This window comes from Sarcophilus harrisii, chromosome 1, assembly GCF_902635505.1.
Source record: "Sarcophilus harrisii chromosome 1, mSarHar1.11, whole genome shotgun sequence".
NCBI lineage: Eukaryota > Metazoa > Chordata > Mammalia > Dasyuromorphia > Dasyuridae > Sarcophilus > Sarcophilus harrisii.
In genome coordinates this window covers 396,626,740-396,641,595 of record NC_045426.1, presented here as the reverse complement: position 1 = coordinate 396,641,595, position 14,856 = coordinate 396,626,740, and the positions used below count along the sequence as shown (strand labels likewise).

The 14,856-nt window shown below is 32.8% G+C and overlaps 1 protein-coding gene across 3 annotated transcripts in view; it reads left to right on the top strand.

The window, feature by feature from the left end:
* Window positions 1-11,992, top strand: part of SEMA5A (semaphorin 5A) — a 600,495-nt gene extending 588,503 nt beyond the window's left edge. For all 3 annotated transcript variants that reach the window (XM_031946119.1, XM_031946120.1, XM_031946118.1), the window contains 5 exons: window positions 69-239; window positions 951-1,106; window positions 2,859-2,906; window positions 6,122-6,333; window positions 8,710-11,992. In XM_031946119.1, the coding sequence (XP_031801979.1) occupies window positions 69-239; window positions 951-1,106; window positions 2,859-2,906; window positions 6,122-6,333; window positions 8,710-8,829 (707 nt within the window). In that variant the 3' untranslated portion in view covers window positions 8,830-11,992. The remainder of the gene's footprint in view (window positions 1-68; window positions 240-950; window positions 1,107-2,858; window positions 2,907-6,121; window positions 6,334-8,709) is intronic.
* Window positions 11,993-14,856: the final 2,864 nt, after the last annotated feature.

Sequence of the window (14,856 nt, the reverse complement as noted above, 5' to 3'; positions counted from 1 at the left end):
TGAATGAATCAAAAATAATTCAGTTAATTGGGAAAATAACAATTTGTTTTCTTGTATGTCTTTCACAGTTGACGGTGTTTGGTCTTGTTGGTCACCATGGTCAAAATGCTCAGCCACCTGTGGAGGTGGACACTATATGAGGACCCGTTCATGTACAAACCCTGCTCCAGCATATGGAGGAGACATATGCCTTGGGCTCCACACTGAAGAGGCCCTCTGCAACACACAGCCATGTCCAGGTGAACATGTATCCTAGTTCTCTTCCTGCTGGTATTGATTTATTTATTTAGTTATAGATCTCACTAAAGACAACTCAGTAAATAATAGATGAATAAGAAATTCAATATCACATGTACTTTCATGCTATATTAATTATATATGATAATGCTGTTCTTTTCAGAATTTGTTATTTTATGTTTATAACAAAGATAAGGGCTGTTGTGGTAGCTGAAAACCTCAATTCCCTTTCTAGAGCTTTCTTCATAATAAAGAGTTATTGTCTTGATATTGAAGTTTAACTATGAAAGAATTGTTAGGTGAGACATTCTGAAGGATTTATCTCTTTTCAAATATTCACATACACTGTGCAATGGCATATATTGCTTATTTTGTGCCACTGTATTGACAGTTTTTCTACATTAACAATTACAGAGGCAAATATATTAGTATACTGTTGGCCAAATAAAAATGATATTATAAATAAATTACAAAAATGGAAAAAAATTAAAAGAAAAAAAAGTGTGGGTCACATTTATTTTGGGCCTTGCTTAGAAGCCATAGCTGTTGTTTGATCATAAGCCTTAACATTAAATTGGATATTCCTATTAGAGAGACATATACTGCAACAAATGAAAATAAAGGTTTGGTTTTATACCATTTTTTTGGTGGGTTAGATTTTAATGTAAAATATTTTCATTCCATTCTCTTTCTCCTTCTTCTGGGTATTGCAGATAGCTGGTCTGAGTGGTCAGACTGGTCTGAATGTGACTCTTCTGGAACTCAATTCCGGGTCCGCCAATGTATCATTTTATTTCCTGTGGGCAACCAGTGTTCTGGGAATACCACGGAAAGTCGCTCTTGTGTTTTTGACTCCAATTTCATTCCAGGTAAGATTATGGTTATCTATCAAAATGAACAAATAAAATTTTAGCTGTAAAACAAGAGAGGGGGAGTAAGAAGGGGAGGAAAGAGAATAAGGGGAAGAGAAGGAGGGGAAAGAGAGAGGGAAGAGAAAGGGGGGAAAACACAGAAGGGGGAAAGAGGAGGAAGGGAGAGAGGGAGAGAGAAAGAGACAGAGAGACAGAATTTCTATATACATGTAAATTATGTGTATATATGTGAAGGATAGTATATAAATATAAACTATATATTATATAGCTATATTTATATATACTGGCAACCAAACCTTTATTTTCATTTGTTGCCAGTATATATATAGCTAGATACCTGCACCATCTTTTATAATATGACTTTAGCTCTTAATAAAGGCAAATGATTCTTATTAAAATGTATTGGATCACTCATTTATTTGTGCAACAAATAGTTATTAACATTAAACATATACATTAATATTGTTAAATATTTTAGAAGTTGAAAAATCCCACTGCTGTTTCTAGACTCAAACAATTAAGGGTTTCTAGTCCAGTCTTTTTAATTTACAAATGAAGAAACCAGTGTTCAAAATGTTTAAGTGATTAACCCAAAGTCACAGTCAAAAGCAGTTTGAACTTTAAAGCAAGTTTCCAACACCAAATCTGGTTATCTTTTTACTCTATCACAATGCCTTTTAGTCATAGTAGAGCAATTGTATTAGAGGACCAGTTAACTCCTTTATACTGTTATACTGAAAGCAAATGACATAATCATATATGCATACATGCACACACATATATTATATATATACATATATGTATTTATACATAAACATATATACATATGAATATGATTTGCTTTTACCCAATACATAAGTAAACTTTTGGAATAAGAATGTGACATTTCAAGATTGCATTTATTACTAAATCACAGTCCTGTGTTTTTTTTTTCATGCATATGACTAAGGTCATCTTATTTGGGGGAGAACCATCATCTTTAGCTGCATTTAACATTTTAGTATAGATGCAGAACTACCACTCTTATAATATAATCAAAATTTAAATTTAAATTTCTAATGAATGAAAAAATAAGTACAGAACATTTCAGAATTCCCTCAATTGTCTTATTCTCTTGGGGTATTAAAACAATGAAGTAGCATCTAATAATATTATTAATCCTACTTGTGGTTCTGGATGTGACATTAAATGAAGGAAGAAGTGAAATGTTTCTCTGATAAGCTCCTTTACTTAGACTGGTAATGTCTTCCTTTGAACTTTTGTAGATTGATTCCACACTGCAGGGAATATGACAATTTGAGTTTTATATAAAAGTAAAGATCTAAGGGAGGAAATTGACAGGCTATGACTATTTGCAGTTTCTCAGTGGGTAATGGACAGTTTAGCAGGAAAAACAACAAAAACTCCAGGATTGTTTTGAGGTTAATTTAGTATCTAGTAAAAAGAGAGATACTTCAAGTAACTGATTTTTATGATAGTCTTTTTTTCCAGTGAAGGTAGTTTCATTAATCATTGTTTGATGACAAGAAACTCTGAAAATCAAAACAATATCCAAAGAGCAAAAAAAGATAAGCAAGCATAATTTATAATTTTCACCTAAAGAAAGGCTTATTCATCCTTTCCAGGATTATCTCTATTCAGGATGGTCTTTGTAATAGTCAAAATTGTTGGAAGTTTTCTTAAAGTGTTTTCCATATGAAACAAAAATCAATAAAAATGTATATATTTTTATGTTGTTTCTTCTTTCAGAAATATCTGTAGCAAGATCGAGTAGTGTAGAGGAGAAAAGATGTGGTGGTAAGTTTTTACTCTTTATTTATGTCAGATTCCCTTGTTTCTAGGTTTTTTACCATACCGATTTTACTTCCCATGGGCTCCATTTTGCCTTCATTCCTGTTGGCTAAGAAAGACAGACTCTAAGTTGTTAGAGATACTCTAGAGGCCCCTGACTCCCTCTGAGTCAGCAATTATACTAATGGGAAATAATTTGTAGATATAGGATGCCTTCATTTAGATTTCCCTTGAGTAAAGTGGAGTTTTGAGTGATTTGTTTAATTTGTAATTGCAGTCATAGACTGAAAAAGTCTCAAAACTTAAAACCTGACTGGATGAAGGTGTAATCCTACATTTCTATAATATATATAGAATTACCTTCCAAAACATGTTAGAAATTTCAGCAGCTCCGGAAAAGATGTCAAACAAATTGTATCAAAATCAAGTAGAAGTGATGTAAACTGTCTTCCCCTGATCTTGGAAGACAGTTTACATCAGAAGTATATACTGTCAGGCTATATGTAGAATTAGAAATCCAAAAATTAACATTGTGTTGTGTTACATTTTTATTTATTTTTATTGAATTACATTTTAATCTGGTTCAGGGGAGTACTTAAGCTTGACACTTTAGCAGTGTCAAGAGCAGTGAATGAAGCAGACTGCCCAGGTCAAGTACGCACATCTTGGAGTTTTACCATGAGCAAAATGACTTAATATTCAAGTTGAGAACTCTTCATAAATACCTTTTCCTGACCATTGCCCACTAGAACTATGAATTCCATTTTTGTCAAAGGTCCCCACTTCTATTCTTCTCTAACGTCCTTCACAGAACCCATCTCAAAGATTCAATAAGAAAAGAAGCTTAACCTTGTGCTTGACATTGGTTTAGGTCAGGGGTCCTCAAACTATGGCCTGCGGGCCAGATGCAGCAGCTGAGGACATTTATCCCCCTCACCCAGGGCTATGAAGTTTCTTTATTTAAAGGCCCACAAAACACAGTTTTTGTTTTTACTATAGTCCGGCCCTCCAACAGTCTGAGGGACAGTGAACTGGCCCCTATTTACAAAGTTTGAGGATCCCTGGTTTAGGTGATTATTCAGTGATCCTAAGAATGATGTCAGATAACTGACTCCTGATTCAGAACTCTGATTCAGCAGCATATTGATCATAAGCAGTAGTATGGCTGAAAGAGACAATCCTGATCATCCTTCTGCTGTGAGTTTCTTTAAAGCCACACCCACCTCCAAAGGATTTATGGCAATGTAACTCTCAAAGTCCCAAAATAAAATTAGGAAACCTATTTAATAACACTTTTTCTTTAAAACTGATGGACCAAGGAGAGGCCAATGCTTAATCACTTTGGGAAGGAGAACAAAGTAAGAAGGAAAGCATTAATATTGAATCTGAAAGACTTTTGGGAAAGACTTTTAGTCTTTTAGAAACAAAGTTACTCATGTTTACATAAACTTCTTTCTTGAGAGGAAGTTAGAAGGATACTTTCCCCTTTTTTTTTTGTCTAGGAAGAAAGTGAGTTTCAGAGAAATTAAGGGATTTGTATAGATACACACAAAAAAAGCATTAGATCTGGGACTAAAACTCAGTTCTAATAGAAAGTCTTATCTTATTTACTGGTTCTGAAATATATGATAAAAGATAGATTATTTCCTGAACTCCTGAGAACCTTGCAGATTTTTACTCTTGGCAAGGAAGGGACAGTTCAGATTTGTTGAGGGGCGAGAGATACTCTAACAGCAATGGGGGTCCCCAGGCTAGTGTCACAGGTTTTGTGAAAGAATTCGCAGTCCCTGTATGCAAGCAAGGTTTTGGGCAAAAATGAGTTTATTTTCACTGAGAAACTATTTCCCTCAGTAGTGGACTAGTTCCTAATTAGTAAGTTTGAGGTACAGTCTTTTTGGTTTGTTTGTTTGATTCAGGTAAGTGGGGATCATTTAATTTCCCCAGGCCAGGTGGCCCTCCTTCCACAAAGATCTGAGGGACACAGAGTCCTATTACATTCAGTTATTCAATTTTCATTTGAATTGTGTTTTAAAAAACATTTTCACCAGCTTGAAATTTATCAGACCTTTTTAGTAGTTTGGACATTATTAATAACATCTTTCAGAAATCTTGCTTTATTATGTAGCCATGGTACAAATTAGTTCTAATACAGATGTGTGGAATGGATGCTCCCCCCTTTTCCAAAGTAACTAATCAGAGATATCTTCAGGTACAAAGAGAAAGCATTTATTTAGTCCCTGAAGGGGGAAGCCCAGACAGACCTGGGAGCCATCCCAGATCCCTTCATGTGCTCATGAACCTGACCAGCTGGAAGTAGAACACTTGGTTAAATAGGAAAAGACCCCAGCCTTTTCATTGGGTAGACTAAAGGACAGAACCATCCTTGTCCAATGGTCACCAATGCTGTCTGCTTCTCACAGGTCACATTTCCTGTAATTTCCTGTCACTAACAGGGGCTGACCTTTTAGAAATCATGTCTTCCCAGGATCCTTCTTGGACCCAGAGTCCAAGGTCTGATCTCCCAGCTGTGGAAATAGGGATCATATGACTTAGTCTCAATACTGAGAAATACTGCATCCAATCAGTCCCATTCAGAGAGATAAGGACAAGTGAGTTAATAACAGCTGAAATAGTAAATATTTATAATTCAATAAAAATAGCTCCTGAGGAAAAAAAAATCAGATACTTAGAAGGGATAAGATACTGAATCTATACAAATCTGTTGAAAAATATATTCTATATTGGTAAGTTTGGGCAGCTTTTCATTTCAGGTGAATTTACATTAAAATACAAAATTAAAAAGAGGCTTTTCATGAAAATTTATATGCCTTTGTTCATAATGTCATCAATGCATTTTCTTAGCCAGATTTAATAAATGATACTTTGAGGAAAAGACACATTACATAGAAGCTTTATAAATACAGAGTGTTTTACATTGGGAGAAAAAAGGGAATGTTCTTTTATCAAGGTTACAAAAAGAGAGTCTTTTGCTAGGGTGTTACATATTCAGTGGTGTATAAAAGGCAGATTATAATCCCTAAGAGCATTTACTTGGAACATACTTGCTCTTGCAGTCTTGGTGAACATGACATTTTAAAGGGTGAGATTATAATTTCTTTTATTTTGGGAGACTCCCAGGGTTTCTGTCATCTGAGGACTTTAAGCTTTTATAAAATAAGTCTGCATGAAAAATAATATTGCTTTGGCTATATGCTTTTCAGAATTCAACATGTTCCATATGATTGCAGTGGGATTAAGCAGCTCTATTCTTGGTTGCCTCCTTACCCTGCTCATCTACACATACTGCCAGAGATACCAGCAGCAGGCCCATGATGCTACTGTCATCCATCCAGTCTCACCAGCTCCTCTTAATACAAGCATAACTAACCATATCAACAAACTGGATAAATATGATTCTGTAGAAGCAATCAAGGTAAGAAATTGGCACAGACAGTATGAAGATAATATAGGTGCCATATATTCATATATATATATATATATATATATAACATAGAGATACACACCTATATACATATTCATATATATACAAATTTTATATATGTATACACATACATGAAAGATAATTATCTAGGGAATTCAGGTTGCAAGAATTATTGCTTTAAACTTATTAATTGTATTATGTGGAGAGAGGGAAGAGGAAAGGCATATTGAGAGGAGAGGAAAAGCAAGAGTATAAATAAAGTACACTAAGACAGCATCAAATGAATACTTAGTAAATATTGGAAATCTTTATGAAAAGTCAGAAAATACTAAACCTTAGTAAAAATGTGATTGTCACATGGAACTCTGTATCTCCTGTAAACTCTCAAAATGCTTGAATATTCAGAGATGAATTACAGAATTATAGCAAATACCCAAATATGCAGAAATAACAAAATGCAAGTTACTGATAATTAGAAATAACTAAAAAGGAAAAAAAATTCATGAGTTCATTTCAGAAAAGAATATTTAGGTAGAATATTGGCATATTTGTAATCTCATAAAATATTTCATGGGACTATATACAGTTTTATCTTTCTTAATTACCTTTAAAAATTTAATACTGTATGCTTTTGCATATCAAAAGAATAATGTTTGATATGAAGGCTAGATGAGAAATTTGTAACATTTTTCCAGAGGCAAATGACCATTAAGCCTCACTAGAAGCTCCTCTTCTTTAAAACGGAGGGGATAGAGAAATAGTGATTGACTTTATTTGCTACCCAACATATGAGTTACATAATTGGGAAGGTTCTGGGGGCTGTTGATGAGGTCCCCTTCCCACTATATCATATTACATATAATTGAGGAGAATTTCCTTTATTGAGAGAAATTAAACATGCACACTCCAAATAGCCTCATTGTTTCACTAGCAATCTTAATATTTCAGCCAATCTTTCTCAGTTTATTCTCCCCTCCCCCTTTGCTAATGGCTTTCCACCATAACTTTTTCCATGAGCACCTCTATCATTTTTCTTGTTTTTTTTTTTTAAATAATTTTATTTTTCCCAATAGTATTTCATTTTTCCAAATACATGTAAAGATAGTTTTCATTTTTGTGTTCTAAATTTTTCACCCTCTTTCCCTTACCTCCCTCCTCAAAGACCTCAAGCAATCTGATATATGTTAGATATGTACTATCCTTTTAAACATTTTTCCATATTTGTCATGTTGGAGCAATTTTATATTAAGGGGATTTTGAACCTCTAATTCTTTGTGTCACTATTTCCTGAATTATTTTTTTTTTCCTCTTTATCAGTAGAAGCTTCCTCATTTGAGCTAAGAAAGATAAATAAGGAAATTGAACTATGTTGTACTCCTAAGTGATTGGGTCATAAGTCTAAAATTGTAAGGGATTTCAGAGGTCACCTGATCTACCTGCAGGAGGCCCAGGCATGTTAAGTGAATTAAACAAAGTTATATAGAAAATAGGTGTCATAATGGAATTTGAATCCATATCCTCAGATTCCAAAGCCAGTGCTCTTTTTTCTCTTTCACACCTCTTATAAGAGAGAACTCTTATAAGTTTTACTTAAAGTTAGGGTCCAACATGTCATTTAATGGTCATTGTATGAGCATCTTAGAATTTGCTTTATAAGCATAGAAAAAACTAGAATTGGAAGTAGTTATCAGATTTCACCAGAACCTGATTATTTTTATATTAATGATTAATAATTTCATTTCTATAAGGTATATGTGTTGATTTTTTTCTGATTTTTCATGAAGTATTGACACAGCATGAAATAGACAAACAAGTGAAGCCATTTCCTTATTATTATTATTCCCTTATCACTTGGGGCTTCTAAATTCTGATTTTCTAGGAATAGACATATTATACTAGAAAAGTATGGAAGAATCATCTTATAGACAGATGTCAATTACAGAAAAGGCAAAGAAAAAACAATAGAAAGATGAAGATTAAGGTTTCTTGGGAAAAAAATGAACAAGTTATTCATAAGGCTCTTCATATATGATACAATGATGGCCAGTGAGTAGGTACACATCTTTCTAGTAGATCCTCCCAATTCTCTTTCAAATAAAATAATTTATATTTCCTAATTTCAAAAGGATATTTTAAGAAATAGAATCCTACCTGATATTTTTTTCAACAGGTACATGTCCAATGTTTCATAGAATCATGTTTCATATAAATAAAAAAGGTGGTAGAAAATTTTATTATTATATTTCCCCTGTGAACTGATATAAGAACACAAGTTCTCATGTAAAGGGCTTCTCCTTATCATAACATCTTCCAGGAATATAACTTACTGGGTTCTTTTTTTTTTTTTTTTTTTTATCCCTCTTACAGGCATTTAACAAAAACAACTTGATCCTAGAGGAAAGAAACAAATACTTCAATCCACATCTCACTGCAAAGACCTATTCTAACGCCTATTTTACAGATCTCAATAATTATGATGAGTACTAATAGCTCTTATATTTTTGGTCTCTTGTAATTCCCCAGTCCCCCAAGGCCTGTGCTTCATGACTGCCCCCCTGTGTTTGAGGCTTCAGAGATGAAGTTTGGAGACATTTCAAGCACACTTCAAGCCATCAGTGTCCCATTGCTGCCAAAAATACATCCCTTATCACAACAAAAACTCTGTGTGACATCATGAAAATTTGGTCTTCGGCACCTGTTCATAGTTGAATGAGCCATGAGAAATACTGTTTGTCACTGTATGTGAAATTTTCTAATTGTGGTTGGTCATATTTCTCTACAAGTTGAGGATTATTTTCTTGAGCTTTTTTGTAATTGTGCTACCTGCCTTTGAAGATTCCATTTAGGATACTACCATTGGCTTCATTTAGGTGTGTCCTTTCAAGATATTTTAGAAGAGAAAAAAAAAGTAATTAAAGATAAATCCCTCTAAATTCAAGTATTTAGAGCTACATAACACTGGATAAAATGCTGAAGAAAAATTTTACTGTACAGATGTTCCACAGTGACCCCAGATGTTCCCCAATCTAAAAAAACATGTTCTGGCTGAAATGCTTGGAAACAATCTCTGTCTCTTTCTCTCTTGGATTAGAAATTGAATCTATCCTGAGTAAGGCAAGAAACGTGAAATGCAGATATAAGTCATTTCTGCAAAGATTATATGAACTCTTCAGACAACTCAAGCTTTTATCTCATATATGAACTCTTCAGACAACTCAAGCTTTTATCTCATCGCATTAATTATTTTTGTTGTAAGTTGGGGAAGAGGCAAGAAAGATGAAATGCAGATTCAATCTGAAAGTTTCTGCATGTTACTGGTTAACTAGTTTCTTGTAACATTTGGATTTGCATGGCATTCCAAAGTCCTCTCCTTCATGTTATTTGCATAAAAGATTCATGCATCTGGTCCATCAAAAGTCAAGGAAGCCAAATCATGAACTAACCACCTGCATAATAATTGACTTACCACCCTTTCCTTGGCTGGCTTGGGAAAAAAAATGGACAACACAGGACTGTTTTTCTGGTTACAAATCTCTGTTTGCCAATGCCTGTTTTTTGACAAATATCCAAAGTGCAGTTGTGTTATGAAAGGCAACTTTTGTCATCCTCCTGAAGTATCTGATATATATTAATCAATCCCTGACAAGAGCATTAATGATGTTGTTTAAAGTGGGCTTTTTATAAGCCAGATGCTGTAAATAATTAATACTATCTAAATTTTAAACTGTCTTTTTCTGCCTGTAGCTTCAGGTGAGGGGACTGATAAGTATTCTTTATTTTGGTACCACTACCCTTGTTCTCAGAAAGCCTTCTATTGTTGCAGTATGTTAACTAACATCTGAGGCACTTAACTTCAAAGATTGCCTCATGGAGAAAAAGCAATGCCCGTTAATTGGTCCTAAGGTTCTGAGCAATGTTTATTGATAAAAGAAACATTTCAGTGTGTTAGTATTTAGCACTATTTACAGACATTTCCCAGAAGATTGAAAAAAGTCAAATTATTTGTATCTAAACAGATGCTACACAACTGTTGTATTATGTAATGATATTTGAGGAGTTTCTTTTAAAATGAAAACAACAGTAAAAAATGCTTCACCTGAACAGCTCTTGGCATTCTGTCAAAAAAGTAAAACAAAAAAAAAAAATCCACACAAACTGATAAACATATGCTGAAGTTACATCTAGTAGAAAACCAACCTCCATATTGGCAACTCTGTACTTCAGTGATCTTAATGATATAGATTTTTTTAAAGAGTATATTCATGGAACTATCTAATTCAGTAAAGATCAAAGGAAGAATTTAAGGTTAGAAAAAGATCATGATCTACCGTGTATTGCTGTTAAATTGAGAAAAGTTTTTCCTCTATGCATATTTTCAACAACTACTCTGTAGAAAAGTTTTAAAAGGCAGATAATCTCTGGGAATCTGATGGCATCTGGGTGCAGTGCCTCCAGGATACTTTTTCCAATGATGAGCTCATTTTGTATTGTAGGTATTATTTGGATGCATCATCAGATTGTGTTGTTTGTATGTGGATTTACATTTAATGAATGAAACACAGAACAGTTTCCTTGTTTTGGATATTTGTGGTGTTTGTTTTGATTCTTCATAGTAGGATCAATCTATCCCATCACTTCTCCATAAGGACCAGGTACTATTTTTGGATAGTTCTTTATTTTCATTTTTCCCTGTGAATGATTCTTTTTTTGTCTTTAAAAGTGATACTATCTGTTTTTCCCCCCAGGAAAAAAGAAAATTAATGCTTCAAGTTCAATAGATTAGTTGGGAAAAGCTTTTAGAATTATAGCAAATCTGGTATTATAATCAGTGTTCTGTAACATTTGGGAGGAAATAACAGAATTTTTACATAAATAACATATAATTCTAAAGATACCCGCTGCCAAAACACCTTTTACTCTTATTTTCTGCAAGCTATTGAAATAGAATTTTTCTGCATTGTGAATTTTACAAATTTAAATAGCACAAATTAGATTAGAATAACTACATTAGATATTTCTTGAAATATTTTAGCTATATGTAATTTAAATTTTTTCCAACAATTTTAATAGTCATGTCACATGTGCATATATACTTTACACGTCTTACCTCTTCTTCATACATCTACACAATTCACACAATAACTGAACACCACTAGCAGAAAGCATTTCTATATTTTTTTATATTATAAAGCATTGACTTTCTGCAGAAACTTTGAGGAATAGCTTGATAGCCCATTCCCCTCCCCCCCCCTTTTTTTACCTTATACAACTTGATTTTCTTTTTCTCCTGGAGTAAAAACTAGAGTCATAACCCATAGCATTTTGATACTATATATTGGAAGAAAGGTTGACATCAAATGATTTTAATAAGAGCTCTTCTTATGATATTCAGATTGGTTAAATGGAAGGTCAGATGAACTTTATTTAAAAAGCTGGCTTTTAGTTCTATATTTTGATTCTCTTGTAGTAATTTCTGCTAATGTTCAAAGTTAATTTGTCCTACGATGATGTATTAAGTAGAGTACTGGATTTGGAAAACTTAGATTCAAATTCCACTTCATCTAGAGAATAGATTTGTGACCCCATAGGATTCACTTAATTTCACTGGATTTCAGCTTTCTCAAATATAAAATAAAGAGTTTGGATTTTATAGCTTCTAATATTCTATAGCTTCTGGCTCTGATAACCAATTTTAAGGCTACAATCAAAATCTTCATCTAAGAGTTTATAGAAGGGAGACCAAATTCTAACATATCTTTATATGCACAAATCCAAATAACTCCAGGGATATATATGAAAAAGTGAAATTTAGAAGACTAACATTAAAAATAAACTTAAGAGATCATCTCAGAGGTCTGCTACACCCTATTGATAATTAAGGGATTGTCATATGGTAATTGTACTTATGTTAATACGTACATATATACATACATTTAAGTTCAACCTAAAACATGTTTTTATACTTTTAAATATTAAATTAGCAATCTTCACTTCCATTACATTACAGAAAATTTTAAATAATTCTAATTAAATGCTTTTTAATTACAATTATAATTTTCATTTTGGAGCAAGAGAACAATATTTTTATTACATTCAATATTAGTGAAATTTTAATGAAATTCATAATAGAAGGAGCAAAATATATTGTTAAGAATATCACATCCTTGAAACAACTTGGGTAAAATATAGGGATAGACACATAAAATACAGAGCCTATTTCAACTCATATGCTAAAAGGATTCATTAGGCCTATTGAATTCTGAAATTATACAAAACACAAAAGGAATAAGTATAAATCAAATACTAATTTTATTCATTTTTATAATTTAAAATCTCATGGGAACAATTTTTCTTAAAAAAAAAAAAAGATTCAGTGATGACCCTAAAATGGAAAATGATATCATTTGTATATGCCTTCAAAGGTATTCTAAAATCATTGAATCTGTGCAAGTTAACACCAAAATGATGGCATTTGAAGCAGAGATCATTTTTATTTCACCATTTGACCTCTAAAACAATGAAAATATATTTAAGTGAAGATTTTTGGCCATTGGTTTTAGCATAAAAATGGGTAAGGCTTTAGACTTACGTTATTAAGGGATTTCGTTTTCCAAATGTCAATGAAAGGAGACACATTGCAATAGAATTTATTTTAAAAATCATACTTTTATATAAAGCAAAATAGATTATTTAACCCTACTATTTTCTTCACTATACACTACAAATTAAACATTTCCCCTTTTAAAGTCACTGAGACTTTAGGATGCTTAGAAGTGTCTATCTGTCTCCGTCTCTGTCTCTGTCTCTCTGTCTCTCTGTCTCTCTCTCTCTCTCTCTCTCTCTCTTTGTCTCTTTCTTTCTCTCTCTTTTTCTCTCTCTCTCAATATCTTTTCAGTAAGTCAGAGATGGAAGTTCCCCAAAGCTTTGAAACAGCTTTCCACATCAGTTGCATATATGCTATAACTGCACAAATTTCTGTAGCCCCTGGATATCATTTAACACTTCATTGTGTTTCTTGTGCATGGATTTTTACTGTAACATCACCTGTATCCTAATGCAGTTTTTAATCTCTCTACTATTGCTATTTACAAAGTCAGTACCATACCATCCTCTCATATAAGAAGGCTTTGGGCTATACAACAGCTAGCAACAGCTGTACTGGGTGAAAGTGTTGATCTGTGCAAATCTAAAACCAAACATTCTTAGCAAGGAAGACTTGCTATTGATGTTAACTGCATGATCAGTCAATTGAGAAAAGAGGGAGGGAAAGAGAGAGAGAGGAAGAGAGCAAAAGAGAGCGAGAGAGAGAGAGAGCGAGAGAGATCATAATTGATGTTTATCTGTATAACCACTAATAGCTGACTCTTCTGCAAGGGAAGGACAGTCTTATAGAGGAGTTATTCCTATTCATTTGTGGTTTGTGGTTTTAGCTAAAATTTACCCATAATCAACTAAACAACAAATAAGGCTAAGGGTTTTCAAATATGGGAAATACGAACACATTTTAAACTATTAAAGGTTAAAGATATTTTAAATTCAATGATATGTTTGTCCTTGCAAGAATTCCCCATAATAGTCACTTAGTCTATTTAGTCTATATTTAGTCTTCTGGACCTAATATATGCTGATTTTTATTTGATATAAACTCAAGCAGTATAATTAATTTTAATATAAACCCACAGAAATCTTAACTAGGGAGATAAATGTACTACTAAAACATATATTCATTGTAATTTGTTAGAATAAAAGAGTTTGTTTTTGTTTTTGTTTTTTAAATTGGGAGATTATACCCTACATGGAGGTCACCTCCATTTGGATCCATAAAAAAGAACTAATGTAATGATAATTATTAAATAAAAGATGGTGTAGTGTCTAGGAGTAGATGTGGACTCTGGAAGTCTGGAAACCTGGGCTTAGTTCCCAAATCAGCCATTACTGAATGATATTGAGCATGTTCCCTCACCTTTCTGGACTTTGTTTTCCTCATCTTTGAAGTAAGAGGGTTAGATTAGGTTATCTCAAAGACCTTTCCAGTCTATTACTATCCTTCAAACAAATATGTACATGAAAATACAGCTATTTGCATAGAAATAGTTGTTAAGCAAAACATTTTTCCTATATCCTACTATCACACAAAACACAGATTTTTTTAAAAAAAATTATTATATCTCTTGCTTTGTATTATTGAAATACAATGGAAAAGACCAAATTTTTTGGTTGTCTTTATTGAGTTTATAGATCATTTCTGAAAAAAAGGGAATTTCTCCTTCTTTGTTTGTGTCTCAATAGGCAATTTGATATAATGATGAAATATAAAATGAAATAAAAATTGGTTCTATTCAATATATTCATCCAATTTAACATGATAACAAGAAAAACGATAAAAATACAAATAAACCAAAATTTTGAAGGCCAAATTTATAAACTCTTAAAAATCCCTAGATATTCATAATTCTAAGGGAAAGAAACACTCATTTTTTTATTTCCTGAAAATAGTTTTGTTGAGTCATGTCC